This window comes from Mercenaria mercenaria, chromosome 16, assembly GCF_021730395.1.
Source record: "Mercenaria mercenaria strain notata chromosome 16, MADL_Memer_1, whole genome shotgun sequence".
In the NCBI taxonomy this organism is placed as follows: Eukaryota; Metazoa; Mollusca; class Bivalvia; order Venerida; family Veneridae; genus Mercenaria; species Mercenaria mercenaria.
Genome location: NC_069376.1, coordinates 13,593,904 through 13,614,432, shown reverse-complemented (window position 1 = coordinate 13,614,432; position 20,529 = coordinate 13,593,904). Strand labels below are relative to the sequence as shown.

Below are 20,529 nucleotides of genomic sequence, written 5' to 3'. Positions count from 1 at the left end.
GAGAAAAGCTGACCTTAACATAAAACTTAACCAAGAAATCTGATATTTTCTAAGTCCAAAAGGGGCCATAAATTTTGCAAAAAGCAGGATGGAGTTATGTTTCTTGCTGTACAGGGTCAGCTTATGATGGTGAACAAGTGTTGTAAGTTTCAAAGCAATAGATTTGATAGTTTAGGAGAAAAGCTGACCTAAACATAAAACTTAACCAGGCAATGCCAACGCAGACGCCGAGATCGATCAAGTGATGACAATAACTCATCATTTTTTTTTTTAAAAATCAGATGAGCTAAAAAGAAAAAAATAAGTTTCAAAGCTAAATGACAGCTGTATGTACTTGCATGCAAAACTTTAACCAAGGTGTGACGCCGATGCCAGGGTGAGTAGAATAGTCAAGCTAAAAATGAGGTTTCCTTTTCATGTGGGCAGTAAATCTTTCTCATAAGGCCATACCAAATTGATTAATAGTTCTTCGGAATTTTTTTTTAAAAAATGGGAGTGAGCGAGGAAATTTTTTTTTTTTTTTTCTCTATTTGATTTTTTCAGAGGCGGTAGCTTTACATGGAGCGAGCGGGTATTTTTTTTTTTTTTTTTGCAGTTATGATTATACATGAATTTAAAACATTTCTTTAAGAATAACACAGAACTTAAACATTTACAGTGTGTCTAAAAGACATAGATAGCTTTTCTGTATGTTTTAAAGACTACATGAATGGTTTGCAAATAAATTCTTGCTAAAACTCACTGAATCACTTTGTTTTTATTTGTATTTAAAATAATTACTGAGGATGAGTGTCTTATTTTTAATTTTGATTTTCAACATTAATCTGAAGGCGTGCCCATTTAACGGCAGAGGATGAGGAATATTTAAGAAAAACAGGCACCCAAGGGAATAACTTTATCTTCTGAAACCCAGTTAGATGGCTTCGACACATGAGCAACTTTGTGCCCCTATGAAACCCCAAACGTAGAGGTGAGGGAAAGTAATAAATCACTTGACCAATGAGACCAAACGGATTTGGGGCACACAAATGCTTAACATTGCTCAAATCCATTGGAATAATTTCTTAACCAGATAAGCTAGCTTAAGTTTTGGGTAGAGGTTCATTTCAGTCAAAAATGATAACAGACGCACAAAAAAATGATCCCAATATGGCCACTCTTTGAAATGTTATTTGTTGGGGCTTTGATTGACAAAAAAATTTTTTGAGTTGGGAAGGTCTGTTTTCTCAGATTCTTTCTTTAAATCAATTCACACCCCAATTAAATATACAAACAGGGAAAATTGGGGGTTACAATACGACAGAAATTATTTTTTTATATCTACAACAACTTATTTGAAAAGCTAAACATTTTTAAAGATGAATATATGCATTTGATAGAATATCTGACTGCGTAACTAAAGAAGTTACTTCAAAACGATTTGGGCCCCCAAAACAATTAATGTGATGGATCAGTCAGGATCTGTGAGGATCTGTGAACAAACTTTTTTTTTTTAAGAAAGCACTGGCTTTGGCTCTAGACTAAAATATTTAACTAAACACACTGAAACAAATGGTTTGAAAACTTTATCTGAACAATATTTTTATGTTTAATCCAAATATTTTCAATTTGAATCCCCGTGGCCGTGCACGTCTTACAAGTCGGGCTTTTTTCTTTTCACTATATAATTTGAACAATCGTAGAACGTGCCTACTTCAAACACCTACCGGCACATCGAAGGCCATGTGTGGCACTAGCACAGACACTGCAGATTTAAAACAAATGATGAACAACACCATAAATTCCTGACTTTTTGAGTTTGTGTCATCAACTACATGTATTACGAACGCATGGATTCCGATCAATATCACTTTGACGCATTAAAACAGCGATAAAAACCTGTTTACCATTATCATTCCGGACCGCGTAATCAGAAAAAAAAATTTTTTTTCGGCGATTTTTATGTACGTGCGGGCGGGTGAATTTTTTTTTCTTTTTCTCTGGAATGAAATCATTGATGCGGTAGTTCCGACGAACGACAAATCAATTTGGTATGGCCTAAATGTAATGACCATAACATAGATCTATGGTAGTTTGAGACCAACAAGTTTGAAACAAACATTGCTCAGGTGCTGCAGATCAGCCAAAACAAGCCATGCTTTCAGGAGCTTACTCCAAGCATAGTGGCAAACTTTAAGAAAAGAAAGCATAATACATATTATGTATTATTACATACACGTTTCTTTTCCCCGTTAAGTTACACTGGTACCGGAAACGTCAATATTTTTCCATACACTGACGCCTGAATTTCATATCGGGTGCGTGACGTAATTCAGTGTGTGTTGATGCACTATTTTTCTATTTAGTTCAGTATTGTCAATCCTATTCAGGCTATTGAACAAATTTATGATATTTATATTATATTTATACCTGTAGATGTGTATGTAATAAAAAGGTTATTATCTTTGCATCAGGGAAATATGCACTCATTCTTCAGCGGAAGAATATTGCACTCCTAAAGTTGCGCAATATTTCCGCTGAGAACTCATGCATTTTTCCAGATACAAAGCTAATAACCTATAATTATAAAGGGTATATACATTGTATACATTGTATTTTTGCCTGAAGAAGTATCTTAATACGAAACACGTTGCAAACTCTGAGTTGTCTTCTTTCTTTAACCATATTAAGAAATGACAGCAACATACATGTGATGATAAAAGTTTGAGGCAAAAATCTGTCACTATTTTTACAATATAATTACAAAACTCACAATAACTCACAATAAAGGCTATGGTGCAGAATTGTGCAGATGGACCTTCCCAAGCACTTACACAATATATCCCTACACCTTTTATATTTTATGCTCCTTAGTCAATAACAGATTGGTAAAATGAGGAGTTGAAAACTAATGTGTTATGCTGAAAAATTACCTGACAAAATATTACCTGACAAAATGTTACCTGACAAAATGTTACCTAAAATGTTACCGGACAAAATGTTACCTGACAAAATGTTACCTAAATGTTACCCGACAAAATGTTACCTAAATGTTACCTGACAAAATGTTACCTGACACTAAAAGCTGTATGTATAAATTAAATGATAGTTTACAGTTACAAGGTACTAATAAACTTTGATTATGTGGCAGTTGACCTCAATACGATCTGCGCTGTTTATTTTCCAATACAGGTAAATCCAATATTAGCTTTACAATAGACCTATGAACACCCCTGGCCTTATTGGACCCAACTGCCACATTATCAAAGTTTATTAGTAAGTATTGGTTAACACAATGATAATTATAAGCAGAGGCAGTGTTTACTTCCAGGAACTTAACAAACTATTTTTTTCTTGGCCTAAGGCACATTATGAAATGTTAGAAAATGTGTTAACGTGAAGTATGATATAGTCAGTGTTATATATCTAGTATACATTATCTAGGTACAATTTCAGTCAAACCTCTATCATAATATGGTTGATGTATTTATTTGTTGTCGGACTCCTTGGTGAAATCTGAAACAAAATTCATTCTTCCTTCTTTATACTGTACAGAAGTAATGAGACACTAATACTTTAACTGACATATCACCATGAACTTAAGGTGGAATGCGCCTAATTTGGAGTTATCGAGTTTCGTTTCGAATTTTGATTAATATAAAATTCAGCATATTCCTCATAGACTGCTTATTTTACTTTTTTGATATTTCCGTAACTTTTTTCTATGCAGAGCTTCAAAAACAACAATTGATGTCCATTTTTGACAAACCGCGATTTCACGTCCATCAGACGATTTTTGTAAATCGTTCTGTTCATTCTAAAGAAATCGATTTGCTTTCTACTCATTACATTTCCATTTAAAAATGTCTTTAAAATGGTGTATAGTTTATGGTGATCATTTTAACGTTAAAGTCGATATTTACGTTAAAGTGACGTCAGAGCGACAAATATGACGTTCAGTTTCGGATAAAAATTTTGCTTTAATCTTGTCTCATGTAAAACCCAAACGATAGCATTTGACAAAAAACTAACATAATGATGAAAATTTTATTTTCTGTCAATTTATGGAATAAAATTATGGGGTCACCGAATTCATTTTCATGTAAAATTATATTAGGCTACCCCTACCCCCAAATCACAACATAGCTTAGTTTACGTGTTTTTCTGATATACCTTTTTTCAAATCTTAGTATTTTACACTCTCATTCATCAGAAGCTCACTACAGACGTGAAACGAATCCTGGTAAGAGGGTTTTCTTTTCAAAAGAGGTCTTTATAACTGTAAAACTTGCGACCGGTGCGAAATGGTTTCAATGCAGAATTTTTTACATACGCCAATGCGACAACTTTGCGTAAAATACTGATATGTTATTTTTTAAAATCGCTTTAAATATATTTCTTTATAATAATGATTATTTTTTCATCTTTTTCTTATTCGAAATACCAATAAACAAGTTTTCCGCTGTAATACACTGCTAAAATGAAAAGTAATATGCATATGCAATTGTATACTATGTATACTAATACATAGTTCGGAGTTTTCACACTTGAAACATAATTGTAAAATATCATAGTTCAATATTATACAAGTTCAAATATTTTAAAGTTTGTTATTTCAGACGTATGACCATTGACATTGTTATTGCAGACGTATGACCATTGACATAGCCGCCCCGCCACGGGAGTAAATGTTGTTTGAATCTTGTTTTTCTTTTTATTATTCCTAACACTCCCTAAGCACACACGCAAGCACGCACGCACATCCCATAAGATGACCATAAGATTAGTTGCCACGGTAAATTACCTGCTCTACGCAAATGTTCATATATATTGATGGCAGAATTCGGTTTTAAAGGTCAAAGTTTATTTTTCATTCTTTTGATATTTTATACCAGAGGCGCTATTTGAAATAAATCATAACTTCTATAATTTCCGTAATCATGATGTAAGAGATACTATCCCTCGGTTACATATACCCGTTAGCGTGTCCTTATTAAGTTTCGATGACTGTTGATAATTATTGTTACGTTCTGAATTTTGCCACCTAATATGCTTATTAAAATGAAAGTAAAGTGAAACCTTACACGTGCCCGTACAAATCCTAAAATATCTCGTAAATACGAAAGCAGGGGTTGCAAGTTTGAGCCTCCAGTCCTCCGTACAAACCCAGCCACAAAAGTAGTAGGAGCTTCAAAAAAGGCCTCTGCTTCAAATACACTTCTGATGTACTTTAAAGGTACTTCCAATCACATAGACCTGCTTCGCATTCAGTCCCGGAGACTTCAATTGTACTTGTCTCATACTTCCCCTGAAGTCTCCGGGGCCTTAATTGTGCTCCACTTTTGAGCATGGGACTTCAAGGAAGTACTAGGGGACTTCAATGATACTTTAGAATCTTTAACAAATAATAATTGAGGATTCAAGTGGAACTTCAAATATACTTTCTTAACTTTGAAAAATACCTGCATCTAAGGAACTTAAAATGTACTTCTGTGACTTTCTATTTTTAAAGTGACTCCTTCATTTTATGTGCAGTAGTGGTTTTTTATACTATGAAAGTGCTAAACTTTGTATTTGTAATAAACAATTAAAGTTGTACAGATATTTTGTCTTGCTAATCTTAAAGCCCCAGTGCCACATTGTGTAAATTTTACAGTTGATTTCAACTGGATTCTTTTCACACTAAAAATAGTATCTGCATATTCTAGCTCATGCTTTTTGACACTATCCTATACCCTCCTTAATTTTTGTTATATCATTGAAAAAATACCATTTACGTAATACTCAAAACACATATATGTAAATTACACAAGAATAGAATAATTCCATGTAAATGAAAGTCATCGTTGACATCTGACAATTTCAGCCGCACTTTGTGTAAAGTAAAGTGTAATAGTCCCTTTCTCAGTTTTTGCTAGAAAACAAGTTGTTTATTTCCAATACCAAGTTTGACAATTCTGATGTCACACACATATCCATAAGATATCAGTAGTGGCGGGGTACAGCTTACCATACTTGTACCATTTAACCCTTGCACCGGTAGCATGGAGTTGGCCTACTGAAGCGGTTTTCATCTAGGGGTGAACTTGTCTGTTTCTTTCAATAGTTGTTCAAAATTTATAATGATATTTTTGTGAGTCAGTTAGAGACTAGATGCCATAGAAGAAGTTGACCATATATTTTCTGCAGATTAGTATAAGAATATTTAAACTGGAAATGAGTTAGTTAAGTACATAGGTACCATGGGGGACAAGTCTACTGGCAAGGACTGTACATATCCATTTATAGGAGGTACCAGGCACTGGCAACGGAAAGCAAACATAAAATAGATCAAAAAAATTTCTGTAGGACCGGAGCAAAGGTGAACACAGACCTTAAGGTTTGACTCTTGGTGCGTCTAGTTCATGGAGTCCAAACTACAATAACTGTCAAGTCAGTCACGGTTTTCATATTTTATTTTCTGCTCTGATCTTTTATTTACACAAGTCTTTAAGCATGTACTATTAATTTCAAATTTCAAGCGCCAAAGGCGTGATACAACCTCACGACCTCCAAGCTATTCGCAGCAGTTACCTTCCCTGGCGTTCATTAGTTACTGTATCGCAAGGGGAAGTAATCGCTGCAGAGGTTGGCATGACCTCTTGATTGACAGTCAAGCGCCTAACCACTTCAAACTTTGACCAAAGTCTGTTTGAAAAACTTAACCTGGAGATATGTTGATTTTAAAAAACTTAACCGAAAAACTTAACTAACACGCGTTAACGCAGACAATGAGTGACAACCCCCTGCGAAATGTGACCATGTTCAACCATTACAACCATGGTTCAGCATAGCCATTCCAGGTTTGACCATGGTTGGACCAGAAATTTTGACATGGTTGACTATGGTCAAACAATGGTTGAAAAAAAGGCCACCATGGACAACTGATGTAGACCATGGTTGAGATATGACTGACCATGGTCAACTTTGTTACCATGGTGAAAAATTACAACCATGGTTAAAAACAAACTGACACAGACATTATGTATGTAAACCATGGTTGGAAAGGATACAGACCATGGTCAGAAACAATGATTTTTTACGCACTTAAAAGAAGCAGAAAATATATCTGGCATGAACTTTTCATAAAATTTATACTGAACAAAATTTCTAAAGATCCACCTGCTTTGAGATAATTTTTATTGTAATAACTGTATGTGCAGATTTAAGCATGCATATAAATGTGTAGCATACAAAAGCGTTAAAATTTTATCTCAAGAACTGTACATATGTATCTTGTGCCCCAAAGGCTGATTTGGGCCTGTGCTGTCATAGATACTGCTAGGACCCTTTTTTATGAGTAATCGCGTAATCCACGTTTTTTCGCTGAAGGACAGACGGAATTTCTGTTATCATAGCAACCAATAATTTTAGTCCGACTGAAAAAATAAAATGATGTGGATAATCTACATATCGTCCTGTAACTACACACCAAGTTTCATGAACCTAGCTTATGTACTTTTTGAGTAATCGCATAATCCACTTCTTTTTTGCTGACGGACAGATGGACAGACGGAGGGTAAACCTATAGTTTCTTCCGGTTTCACAGTAGGGGACTAATTATAACCATATATATTGTCCGGTTATTTTCTGAAATACACTAATCAATACTAATTTGCTACAGTACTCTTTTTAATGAAAAGTATTTTATTGGTCTAACCACTGGATAGGGGGGCATTCGTGTGGACTGTTTGTACCTTACTTAAACACAATTCTGCCTAGAATGTTTGGCATACATACAACATATACAGCATTGTCAATAGCTATATAGAAAAGTTTATCCATGATCTCAGACACATGAATTGTTTTCAGACATTCAGTTGATACAACTTTAAATATATGTCTGCCACTAGATCTAAGGATGTAACAGTCATCAGGTATTTCATATACTTTCACGACAGCAAACACTTTCTTTTCTTTGTTAACAACAAAAAACTTGACTGAAACTACTTCACCTGAATGACAAACCACAAAATAACAAGTTCTTTTTTTCATTCGCTGATATGCCTGACTGAAGTACTTTTGTCCATTAATTTCAACACGAAAACACTTTTTTAAATCCAATGCAGAAGTTGAGTTTGTTGACTGCAGAAGACCTTCCCAGCATTCATCTGGTGAGACTGGTAAGAGTCTTCCTGCAACTTTACAAGACACCATTTCTTTTGCTGTTGTCCACTTGCTTCTACACTTAAGCATCCTGTTCAAAAAGTGTTTGCATTTGTAGCTAGACTCCACTGAACCTGAAACAGATTAGGATTAGACAATCAGTAAAACCGAATGATGCTCCCTGAAGCATGTGCTTGTCGCGATATTGTCACAACCAAATTAACACAAGAAAGGGAGACAACTACATGTAGAATTATATTTCTTGAAAAGGCATTTCCAGTTCTCTGTGTTTGTACTCTCCTCCCTCAATAAAGCCTTACTGCAACCTAGATTTCATCTAGACAAATATTCTAATACAGTTTCATGAAGATCAAATAAAAAATGCAAGCTCTATTGCATACACAAGGTTTTTTTATCATTTGATCTGTTGACCTAGTAAGCAGTCTTTTTACCTCAGATGATGCATATTAAAACTCCAACTAGATTTCATCAAGACAATCATTCTGACTAAATTTCATAAAAATCCAATGTAAAATATAGCCTTTATTGAATACACAATATTTCTCTAAGGTTTCACCTGGTGACCTAGTTTTGATCTCAGATGATCCATATTTGAACTTGGCTTAGATTTCGTCTGACCAAGTTACATGAAGATTCAGTGACAAATGCAGTCTATAGCTTGCACAAGGTTAAGTGTGGACAAAAGATAGACAGCTCAGGTAAACCAATAACAAAAAGCATTTATTTTACACATTTTCCTAAGTTTTAGTGGTAAAAACAGGCAGATTTCGGTATTTCAAGTGGATTTCAGTTCATTTTCAGTAATTACAAACCGAATTAGACTTACTTCTGTTATGATTTGCCTGCATATGTGTCTCAAGTCACTGCCTTGAAGACAGATTCCTGCTACAGATGAGACAGTCAAACTTTGAAGCTTTGCCTTTTATCTGCACATTGGTGGCCATGACTGCTGAAATACAAACATTCACTTCATTTTACATTTACACATGGAGAAAAGAATTTTAAACAAGTCACTGTGCATAATCTCCATATTGCCATCAATTCATATACTAATTTTCATTAACCAGGTAGCCCTTAATCTTCTTGAGTTATCAAAGGATCCATCTGTTAGAGCCATATGTCACTATTTCCGTTACCATAGCAATCACAAACATTCTGACCATGTTTCATAAAGATTGGAGTAAAATGCAACCTCTAGAGCGTAAACAAAGATTTTCTATGAATTGCCCCTGTGACCTAGTTTTTAACCGCATTTGAGATTTCATCAAGGCAAACATTCTGACCAAGTTTCATAAAGATTCACTCAAAAAATGCAACCTCTAGACTGTAAACAAGGCAAAATAGAGCAAATTTTATAAAATCAAGAGCATTAACTCTGGCCCTATTATAAGTCCAGTTGTGTTTACACAGGACTTACCTGTGTATTGAAGTGACATGTTCATATATAAATAAAAAAAGACAGTGGTCAAGTTTGAAGCTTTCTTGTAGTTTTAACAATAATTTTTTAAAGAAAGTACTACTCGTCTGTACACTGAACTGACATCCTGTCGACCTAAATATACACAAATATGAAACAGGCCGATCCAATAACATTAACAAGAGTCTCGTTTTAATCTTTCGCTCGCGAGAACTACGCGAAATTTGAAGTACCTGATACAGCGCCATTTCATTTTCCTCGGCTATGAATCCGGTTTATCATTGATAACAACATAATATTTATTTCAAAAAGTGAAAAAATGGATTAATTCTCATAAAATATGCAATACCCTATCGGATTTACATTTTTAAGAATGCTTATATTGGATTTACCTCCAGATCTAATTAGATTCAGCGGACATAGCAAAAGGGTCAGTCATAAACGGTCATATAAGGTAGGATTTAATATTTCATTAAACACTGGCATAATTTTGGCCAGTGTGCTTTTTTTGAAAAGAAGACATGTTTTATCATACAATGGAATAAGAATTGCATTCACGATGTTTATTGGACAAGAAATCGAGTTTTGCATATTGTTCGTATCACCCGTGATAACGTTTTTCGGGAAACAAGATCTTGTTTCCGCCGTGAGCTCTACCGCGACTTCGCCTAAGTGGTGTATCTGTGTATATTTAGGTCTTTGTTTGAACTAATAACAAGTAAGAAATATATCGCCAATTTTGTAATAGTTATGTATCAGGTGGCCCCAGTAGCTCAGTTGGTACAGTATTGACATGGTAAGCAAAGGGGGGTCTGAAGCTGAAGCTACACATTTTTCTCCTCAAAACGGTTTCATTGGTGGCCAGTTTTAAATTGAAGTACCCCTTGGAGCTCTACTGGGCGAAGCACTGGCTGGGGTATTCGAGGCAAACCAGGATTTGTTTCCACATTTTCCAATAAATTACAAATTGGAAATGTCACTTAAAAGTGGGGAGGAATGTAGTAGTTCTCTTGTCAGGTTGCCATGGTAATTGATAGAGTTGACACTGTAAGCCAAGGGTCCGAGGTTAGAATCCTGATCGAGGCTACATATTTTCCTCCTCAAAACAGTTTGTTTATTTCCAAATCCCACTTTACGACTTTGATTTTTGTTTGATAACTATGCTATTTCACAAATTAGCACTTACAAGAGCCGTTCGGCCGTTAAATTCTCATGTAAATTTCGACTGGTTGAATGTTTCTCGCTGAGCACTTTTCCTGGATTTTTTTTCCTATCCGAAAATCAGTGCACTTGTCATGAAATGTTATTAATGCTAGATCGTTTAAGGGGAAATGGCGTAGTAATAATACAATTTTCTTACCAAATTGCTAGCTGAACACCAAAACTGTCACATAAACACTTATAGACAACGTAAATTGGTGTTAAAGCTTAGTTGAAAGGCATGTCGATGTTGACTTCCGGATAGCTTTGGTCGCTCACATCCTCACAAAAACGAAATTCGTGCATTGCTGAAATATATCGCTGCTTCTGGTGTGCATATTATTATATTGAAAAATATATTTTTGAAAGCATAACCAGTGAACATCAATAACATCTCGTCTCGGCTATTTAGAAAGACCGCGAATCATAATTTCTATGATGTAAGCGGCTGTTCCGGAAACGGCTGATTTTAAACGCGGCAGAAATGGCAGACGATTTAATGTATTTCTTAATCCAGTGGGAGGATCGCTTTATGTCCGTCATCGACATAAAGCACATCGTCAAACCAGTAAAAGAACAAGTTTGCCTACAAGGAGGGAGAGATCATTAGGGCGCAGTTTGGCAAGAAAAACAGCTACGAAGCTGTCATCTGTGAAATACATCGTAAGTATAGATCTGTCAAAAAAGTTGGAAACACGTTTGTACAATAGATCTACAGGTATATTTCTATATGAAATTTGACGTGATAAGTGCGCCCCGCCCAATCCCCAAGAAATATTCTGTTGCTGCCAGGGTTTTTTTTCACTGAGACGGGAAGGGCCCAGGCCCTGATTTTGGGGAAAACAGGCTACGTGTTTTGGTAAAAGGGGAATAAAAATCTTGAGGTAAAGACCAATTTAGGGGAAAACTGCACAATTCTAAAGAAATTTTCAGAGGGGAAGGCACCTGTAAAAGGCCCCTGCTATAGAAGGAAAAAAAGCCCTGGCTGCTATTTTACACATGTTAAATTACCAGGTTGGCTTGAGTACCGTAATTATCATGAATGTGCTTTAATTCCAGTATGACTGTTAATTCAAGTAAGTTTTCATTTTAAATTTCATATTTTGAAATATAAACGTTTGTAACCAAAGGAAATTTTCTTGTGTTTCATCTGTGGATACACAAGTTCTTTAACTCTAGACTATATATAGAGCCGGAGCTAGAGTTACGGTCTAGCCACTGCCTTTTAATAAAACAACTGCACTGGTACACCAATTGCGAAAAAGACTAGATCTACCCAGTGTTCCAGATAATTTTTTGACCCCATGGGTAATTACCCTCACTTTTCAGAAGATGGGGGTAAACTCAAAATTCCAAACTCGGATAAAGGCTAATTTTAACAATACTTACCGTTACTATAGAGACAAAGACAGACATTATAACAACACCATAAACTGTCCTTTTCAGTGAGTTTTATCCAAGGGTACGATTTTTTCCAACTTTCAATGGTAGATTCTGTGACAGCCACATGCGACTTTTTATTTTTTAAAACGGCAGAAATATGTCTTCGATTATTGGTTGCACAAAGCTCTTAGTCGGTAGAGGTGTTTTAACCACAAAAAAATTATCAATTTTTCTCTGTTTTGCTTCGGAAGCCATGATAAAAAATAATGTGCCTACTTTCGTTTTAATACAACGATCAAACGCTTGATTTTGATAAGTAAATACATAAAATTTCTAGAGCGCCTAGACGATGCAGATGTTCAAGTAGACTAGTTTATGGTTTTCTAAGACAGGTAGAACGTTTTAGCGAAGTTAATAGTGGTTACCCGTCGCATTGTTTATACGGAAGTAGTGATCAGCTGTTTTCAACATGTTTTCATTTAAATATAATTAAGGTACGCTTCAAGTTTTAATGTCGTGCGTAAGTTCAAAGTCATGTACGTATAATGTACGCATCAAAATGAAATCATGTGCGTTTTTAGTTGATTTTTATGCGTAAAATACGCCGATACGCAGCTTATCTGGAACACTGTCTACCATTGCCAGTTTGATTTTTGTAGGGTATGCTGGACCAGGCAGTAATGTACATCACGATCCATCTTTACTGAATGAAAAGCATGTGTGCTGTCAAAATGAACTGTGCCATATTGTCTGTATACAGTGTAATTGTACAGACAGGAATTTACTATGTATTTATTTAACGAACAAGTGGAAAAAAACTAAGAATTAAGTCCAAATCCGGTTCAGGCAGCTGCATATGGTTGGCCATCGCCATCAAAATTAATTCATTCAGCCGCGGTAAAAGTATTTATGCTCCGGCATAAATACGATTTTAGCCGCCGCATAAATATTTAACCCCCGGCATAAATATGATTTAATCTGCGGTTAAATTATTTTAGCTCCGGTATTAAACTACCGAGCATAAAATATTTAGTATTGAATGACATTGGCCGATAATTAATTTAGCCGCGGTGTAAATATTTAAGCTCCAGCATAAATGTGATTTGCCCCGCGGTTAAAATATTTAGGTCCGGCAAAAACTGCAAAATATTCAGTGGAAAAGCGGTGTGTGAGTGTATTCGTCACTCCTGTGACAGAGCTCTAGTTTTATTTGTGACGGATTTATGCCCCTTTTTTAATGTAGAAGTTTTTATTTTCTTTGCTAGTTCATATCTCCAATACTATTGCAGATATTCGGTTGAAATTTCACACATGTCTCCGGGTTAATACACAGTAACATACCATCAAGGCTTATAACTCTGTAAGGCATTTTCTAGAATTATCCCCTTTTGAACTCAGAAAATTTTAACATTTTGTATGTAAAGATTTTAGTTTGACAAGTATTTGTGGAATTATTCTGTTTTCAACTTTTAAAATTAACATTGAAAGCTTATATTATACTATCCAGCACTGAGAATAGTTGAGCGCGCTGTCTTCGGACAGCTGTTGTTAAGGGTAGTTATACCCATGTGTGCGTATAAGAGCTGTAGCGAGTACTCTGGCATCCAAGAGTCTGTCTTGAAAAATGAGCACAAATATTGGTAACCACAGAGAATCAGATCGTTATATCACAATAGTTTTGAAGATTGCTTTTAAAATTACAAATGTAGTAAGTTTTCGATTAAACACATACACCACTGCCTGAAAAATATACATTTCATTCTGTCGATTCTGTGTATGCATCAACAAGAAAAAGAAAAAACATTACCTTACGTAAAACTGGTATAGACGCGTACATGGGCTTACTGAATTACCATTAGACTCTAGTTTGATATAGATTACAGTTTGAAATATTATTTGTCAGTTTAAGTTGGGCTTATATTCATAAAAGTAACAGGTGAATTGTAAGCCTGGACTCATGGGTCAGATCTTATCATCACATGCATAGCAATCCACAGTCCTAGACTGCCCCTAGTATTTTGGAATACCAAGTTTAGTAACCATCTTCATGTTGTAAGACTTAATAATATTTGACCCCTACTGTACCATGATGGTGATATTAAATGGGGTTGCCTAAATGGGGCTTGAAACAAACAAAAAAGTGAGAAAAAGAGTAGTAATATGGGGTGATTTTCATCTAATGGTGATTTTCATTAAATAAGGGTTATTACTTGTCATATTTCAGTTACTATTGTTGAAGACAGGAAGGCTGGACATCTTCTCATGAAGCCAAGACCAGAAAGTGTTACCAGCATGGAAACTGACAGTGTTAAAAAAAGGTATTATCTAGGTTTATATACAGGGTTTTGTTGTGTACTTCTGGATATGTACTACCCTGTCTGTACTGTATGTTCAATGTCTGAGCTAGGTACATGGCAAAATTAAGTTTGTCAGACTATATATAATACTGGTAGTTATTATGCTACACTTCAAAGAAGGTGTATATATTGCTTTGCACATGTTGATTGTTAGACCAAATGGTCTCCCATAAAGAAAAACTAGAAAACGCTTGCGCCTAGGTTCCTCAAACTTGGTAGGCAGGTTGCCGTTGGTCATGGCCCGTATTGTTTTTGAGGCCAAAGGTCAAGGTCACAATGTTTGTCATGACTGGTAGATGTAGATGACCCCTATTGTTTTTGAGGTCACCAGGTCAAGGTCACAGTGACTTGAACAATAAAACAGTTTCCAATCAAAAACTAGAGAATGCTTTGGTCTAAGCATATCAAACTTGGTAGGCAGGTTGGTCATGATGTTAGATGAACCCTATAGTTGTTGAAGTCAACAGGTCAAAGTCACATTAACTGATCAGTTAATTGGTTTCCGGTTAATAACGGTGGGTGTTGAGGATACTCTATGATCAGGGTTGCCACCTACCTTGAAAAATCAGGGAAATTTGTTTTTCAAGATCAGTGAATTGGTGGAGAATTTTGAAAATTGGTAAGTCAGTGAAAAATGAAAATTTCAGGAAAGGTGGGAGGGGGGTGATTTTCCTGAATCAGATACAAAATCCGGTGACTGTTGCAGTCTCCAGGCAATATAAGTAAGTGTTGTCTATATGTAAATGTCTCTCGAACTTAGTAGACAGGTTGGTCATACCAGTAGAATGATGATCCCTATTGTTTTTGAGGTCACAAGGTCAAAAGTCAAGGTCACAGTGATTTTGAACAGTAAAACCGTTTTTGATCCACCAATAACCAGGGAATGCTTGGTCCTAGGTTCCTCAGACTTGGTAGGCAGGTTGGTCATGACCAGTAGATGAGCCCTATTGTTTTTGAGATCACTAGGTCAAGGTCACTGACATTGAACGTTAAAACACTTAACGCTTGGGCCTAGGTCTCTAAAACTCTATAAGCAGGTTGGTCATGAGCAGTAGAGGGGAGCATATGTTTATTAAACGTTTCTTGTTTTGCATTATTTTGGAAAGATTGCATTACAAATCTGTCTTACGAATGCTGGTGTGCAAGAAAAAGTATCTTTGTTCAGATCAGATTATAGTATTCATTACCTCAGGTATTACTTCTGTACAGGAGAAAATTTTGTATGTGTCCCGGGATGAGTACATTAAGTATGTATACATGCATTGTACTGATTAAAGTTTTTCTTCTGTTTAGGGATTTTGACGAACTTCAAGATCAGGTTAGGCGCTTAAAGAAGAGGGTTCGGGAACTCGAAAGGTTCCAAGATTCTGCGAAACCCAGCAATAAAGCATCTAATCTGCCTGAAGGACCAATCCTATCCAGCCACGAGGACAGCCTTTTTGAGTGCTGTAAAAAACTTCTGGCTCTGTTTTCCACTGACTACATTACTACCCATAGTGTAACTGGTAGGAGAGCAAACACCAGCACAGAGCCCAAACCCAAATTTGATCCAAGATTGTATGCTTGCTTAAGCAAAGTGTTAAAAGAAAAGTTTCCTGGCACTAAAGACACAGAAATAACATTGAAGGTGCGAGCTGTTCAAAAAGGAATGCAAAAAAGCTAATCAGTAAAATAAAGGTTTTACGGAATAAATTTTTGATTGTTTAATATTGTTCCTAGTGTAGATTTTATTCCTCAAAGCAGCCTTTACTGTTAATGGTGAAGGTTCAAAGGTTGAAAACCTAATTTTGGAGTCATTTTCTGCTACAAAGCTCTGAAGCCTTTGTATTTAGTGCTCATATACAGTGATCAGTAGTTGTCTGTGTTCTAATAATTATATTCAAATAGCACGTCCATTAACCATGGTTGAACCAAGTTCATTAACCATACTCTCACCATGTTTATTCATGGTTAACCATGTTCATAGACCATGTCCTAATCATAGTTTGACCATGGTTCTCATTTAATCATGGTTGAACCATGTTTATTCATGGTTAACCATGTTCTAATCATAGTTTAGTTTGACCATGGTTCTCATTTAACCATGTTCATAGACCATATCTTAATCATGGTTGAACCATGGTCGGCAATTTGTTATTTTGTTAAACCATGATAAACCAAGGTCATACAACCATAGGTTGACCATGGTTGGCAATGGTCCATTTCGCAGGGGAAACTTTTGTGATTTACCTAGCCTGTTTTTAGCTCACCTGAATTGCTCAGGTGAGTTATTGTGATCGCTCGATGTCTGTCTGTCAAAATTTAGCTTGTTAGTCAGGTTTGTCTGGTACATGCTCAATAACAGCTTCAAGGGGCTTAAAATTACTTCGATAGTGCTTTAAAGGTACTTCAGATGGGACTTTATCCATGCTTCTTGATATACTTAAAAGATACTTCTTTACATGAAGCACATTTGAGGCACATAATGCTACTTATTTAAGATGGAACTTTAAATGTACTTTAGTGGGTGAGACTTCAATTGTGCTTCCTTGAACGAAGCGTATTTGAGGCATAATTTCCATATTTTTTACAGCTGGGACTTCAGTTGTGCTTCATTAGAAGCTTCAAAGATACTTCCCTGGCGAAGCACATTTGATGCATAATTAGCATATTTTAGACGGGCCTTCAAGTGTACTTCTTCCTATTGATTGCTAATACATAGTTATTGCCGTCAAACTGAAGTACATTTAAAGCGCCAACTTCAGTAACGCTAACTTGGTACTCCAGAGGGGAGCTTTATTTATACTTCTTATATACATCAAATGTACTGATTTTGCGGGTGGGAAGTTACGATTCTTGAGTCGCACAGTCATGTAGATAATGACAACATAGAATTACACATGTTTAACAATCAGCCACTGTTGAATTACAAAGAGTCTCAGTTACAACCGCTATTTTCTTTCTGTCTTTTACCCACCCGTTGAGCTGAATAGAAGGAACGCAGACCTATGAATCGTGAGTTCGATCCACGGGTAGGGCATGACGGCTTGATAAGAGCCACGTGTCCGAAATCATTCGTCCTCCAACTCTGATTTATGTGATGAAGTTGGAAGTTACTTGTTGAGAATACAGAATCCAGGAACACTGGCTAGGTTAGCTTCCCGCCGTAACATAGAAAACAGCGCTAAACCCGAAACAAACATTTTTTTTTATTTCGTGGAATATTTAACAGTTTTAGCAGAATGTTTACTCATATTTGTGGTGTTTGATAGGTTTCTACTGTTAGGAAAAAGAATTACATATGGAATATGTTTCTATTACGTGTCTATGAATACAAGAATAACCTTCCTTACACACATATCTGGAGAGCTAAAACCTCTTTGCAAAGGATGGTGTTTCTGTTCTAGCCAAGTTACTAAATAAATTAACCTTTTCAGAGCAACAACCTCCGTATAACAAATATACTTTGTTTCCCCACGGGTATTCATAGAGGATGCACTTTATTTGAAATCGGGGTGTCCGACTACTCTCCAAACAATCGGAATATTTCCCAAACGTAAAGTTTGTAGTAAAGTTCAATAAGTTAATAAAGTTTATTCAAACACGATGATGTAAGTTACCTTTAATAGGGCTTTTTAAATTTTCTAAAGTTGTGTTCTATTTGTTTGTCTCTATGCTATTACATGCAGAAAATTTCATTTCTTTATGTATCCAGGTTTACGCTCAGATAATACGTCTCGGATATAGCGGCCTGTGATGGAATTCTGTACAGGTAATTGTTAAAATTAAAAGGTTGAGATAATTCAAATAAAAGATTTTAATTATATTCTGTCGTTTTCTTATTTATTTTTTGTAAATGTGCATCGATACAGGACTGTTCTTGTATTACCATTAACTTGCGAAATAAATCATTTCAATTTTAATGTTGAATGAAATCATTGCACAGTTGTAAAGAACTCAAAATGTGTTTGTCTTTATCCCAAAACATCAAAAAATCCACTTAATTACGCATTTTTTATTACCTGGGATTGTGGTAAAGTAATGTAATTCAGGACAACGGTAATGCGGTGTCGATTTTGTTGCAATATATTCTAAACATTAAAATCTGAGTTCTATACTGAAACGATTTCGCCGAAAATAACAGAGTTTTAAAGAGTATTATGATTTAATTGTACTAAGAAAAATAAAATAGTAGATTTATGGAAGAAAAGACGAGATACTGGAAAAAATACTCAATTGCGCTATCGTGTGATTTTACGCGAAAATGAATTCGGAGACCCCATAATTTTATTCCTTCAATCCATAGAAAATAAAATTTTCATCATTATGTTAGTTTTTTGTCAAATTCTATCGTTTGGGTTTTACATGAGACAAGATTAAAGCAAACTTTTTATTCGAAACTCAACGTCATATTTGTCGCTCTGACGTCACTTTAACGCAAATATCGGCTTTAACGTTAAAATGATCTCCATAAATTATACACCATTTTAAAGACATTTTTAAATGAAAATGTGATGAGTAGAAAGCAAATCGATCTCTTTAGAATGAACAGAACGATTTACAAAAATCGTCTGATGGACGTGAAATCGCGGTTCGTCAAAAATGGACGTCAACTGTCGTTTTTGAAGCTCTGCAGAGAAAAAAGTTACAGAAATATCAAAAAAGTAAAATAAGCAGTCTATGAGGAATATGCTGAATTTTATTTTAATCAATATTTCGAAACGAAACCCAATAACCCCAGATTAGGCGCATTCCACCTTAAACTTAAAGTTCCATAAATTTTATAATTTATCATTATATACTAAATTGGTCATACAATACAAAATTAAAATTCCCCTATAATCATGACACTGGTTCAAAATACATTCAATAGTAAATATGATTATTATGTTAATACAGTTATATTATCAAAAATTTTAAAAGACTATTTTCACATATACATAGAAACCAAAACAAACGAATTAAGATGCAAAATACCTTTATAAGCCTTTTTCACATTGATCCAGACCAGCCTGCACATCCTCACGGTCTGGTCAGGATCCATGCTGTTCACTAATTGTTTCTCTAATTGCTATAGGCTTTGAAAGCAAACAGCATGGATCCTGACCAGCATGCGCGGATGCAAAGGCACTATGTGTGTTTTCTCATGGCGTGGCTCACATACATGCTAAATCAGACTGTATGATGCACTTAATGAAATTTTAGTTTTTAGTGAATTCTGTCCCTTCTTTCAATCACAATTAATACATTCAACCCAAGCTTTTAGTGATTAACTTTTTGAGAGCTCATGGGACAATTAACATTCACATTACATCAGATTCTGTCAAAAAAGGCTTTGGTTCATTTTTGTTGGAACAGTTTCTATATATACATGAAGCCAGGCACTTAAGAGAAAGAATATCTTCATTATACATCTTTAAAGTTAATAAAGCAGAAATATATTATACAGTTAAACAAGAGCTGTCTTCCTAAGTATATTCTATACGAAAGAAATGAAAATGGTGAATAAGTTACCAAGTATAGGTTAAAGACACCTTTTAACCCTAAATTGTCACTGAAAAAGCATGAAAATTCTGACTATGAACAGTGACACCTGTCCTGTCAAAATTCAGTCTATTTTATTTCAAATTCTTTATAAAAAAAATTGGTTTGCGTGCTAAAGTGTGGCACGTGGCCGTTAAACTGTAACTTATTGTAATCACGGGTTTCATACACACAACAGAATTTGAATTGCCACGGAGCAGGGCTTTAAGATTTTGTTATCCATGTCTGCTGGATGTTATATATATCTTGTGAATTTCAGCAGGTGTAAATTCAAGTATCTCTTAAAATAATTTATATAACAATGCATAAAATTAAATCAAACATAAATTATCCCTTCCAATTTAATACTTATTAAGTTTCTTTTACTGTTACTTTAGATTGCTTTATATAAAAATATGACATCATTTTTAACTGTATTAAATGACTTCACTAATTAAGAACAGACTATCACAACCAATGTTGTTTCAGTTTTGGTACATATAACAACAATTACACTTCTATAAT

General features: G+C 35.2%; 2 protein-coding genes across 9 annotated transcripts in view; both read right to left on the bottom strand.

Moving 5' to 3' along the window:
* Window positions 1-20,529, bottom strand: part of LOC123540438 (rho GTPase-activating protein 18-like) — a 104,685-nt gene that overhangs the window by 41,688 nt on the left and 42,468 nt on the right. For 2 of the 7 annotated variants that reach the window (XM_053526128.1, XM_053526130.1), the window contains one exon: window positions 3,442-3,495. The exons of the other annotated variants lie outside the window; for them this stretch is intronic. In XM_053526128.1, coding sequence (XP_053382103.1) covers window positions 3,442-3,495 — 54 coding nt within the window. The remainder of the gene's footprint in view (window positions 1-3,441; window positions 3,496-20,529) is intronic. 7 annotated transcript variants of the gene reach the window in all.
* Window positions 6,419-11,327, bottom strand: LOC123538439 (uncharacterized). Of its 2 annotated transcripts, none has more exons than XM_045322545.2 (3): window positions 10,923-11,327; window positions 8,972-9,094; window positions 6,419-8,258 (listed from the first exon to the last, which is right to left on the bottom strand). In XM_045322545.2, the coding sequence occupies exons 2-3, from the start codon at window positions 8,991-8,993 to the stop codon at window positions 7,717-7,719; spliced, it is 564 nt and encodes a 187-aa protein (XP_045178480.1). In that variant the 5' UTR covers window positions 8,994-9,094; window positions 10,923-11,327; the 3' UTR covers window positions 6,419-7,716. The 2 variants fall into 2 exon arrangements, with proteins under 2 accessions (XP_045178480.1, XP_045178481.1); XM_045322546.2 differs by having other exon boundaries at window positions 8,972-9,091.

Coding starts and splice junctions, on each gene's coding strand:
- LOC123538439 (XM_045322545.2), bottom strand. CDS start 8,993: ATGCAGGCAAATCATAACAGAA. Junction 8,259..8,971: donor GCAGGCAAATCATAACAGAA/GTAAGTCTAATT, acceptor AATCTGTTTCAG/GTTCAGTGGAGTCTAGCTAC.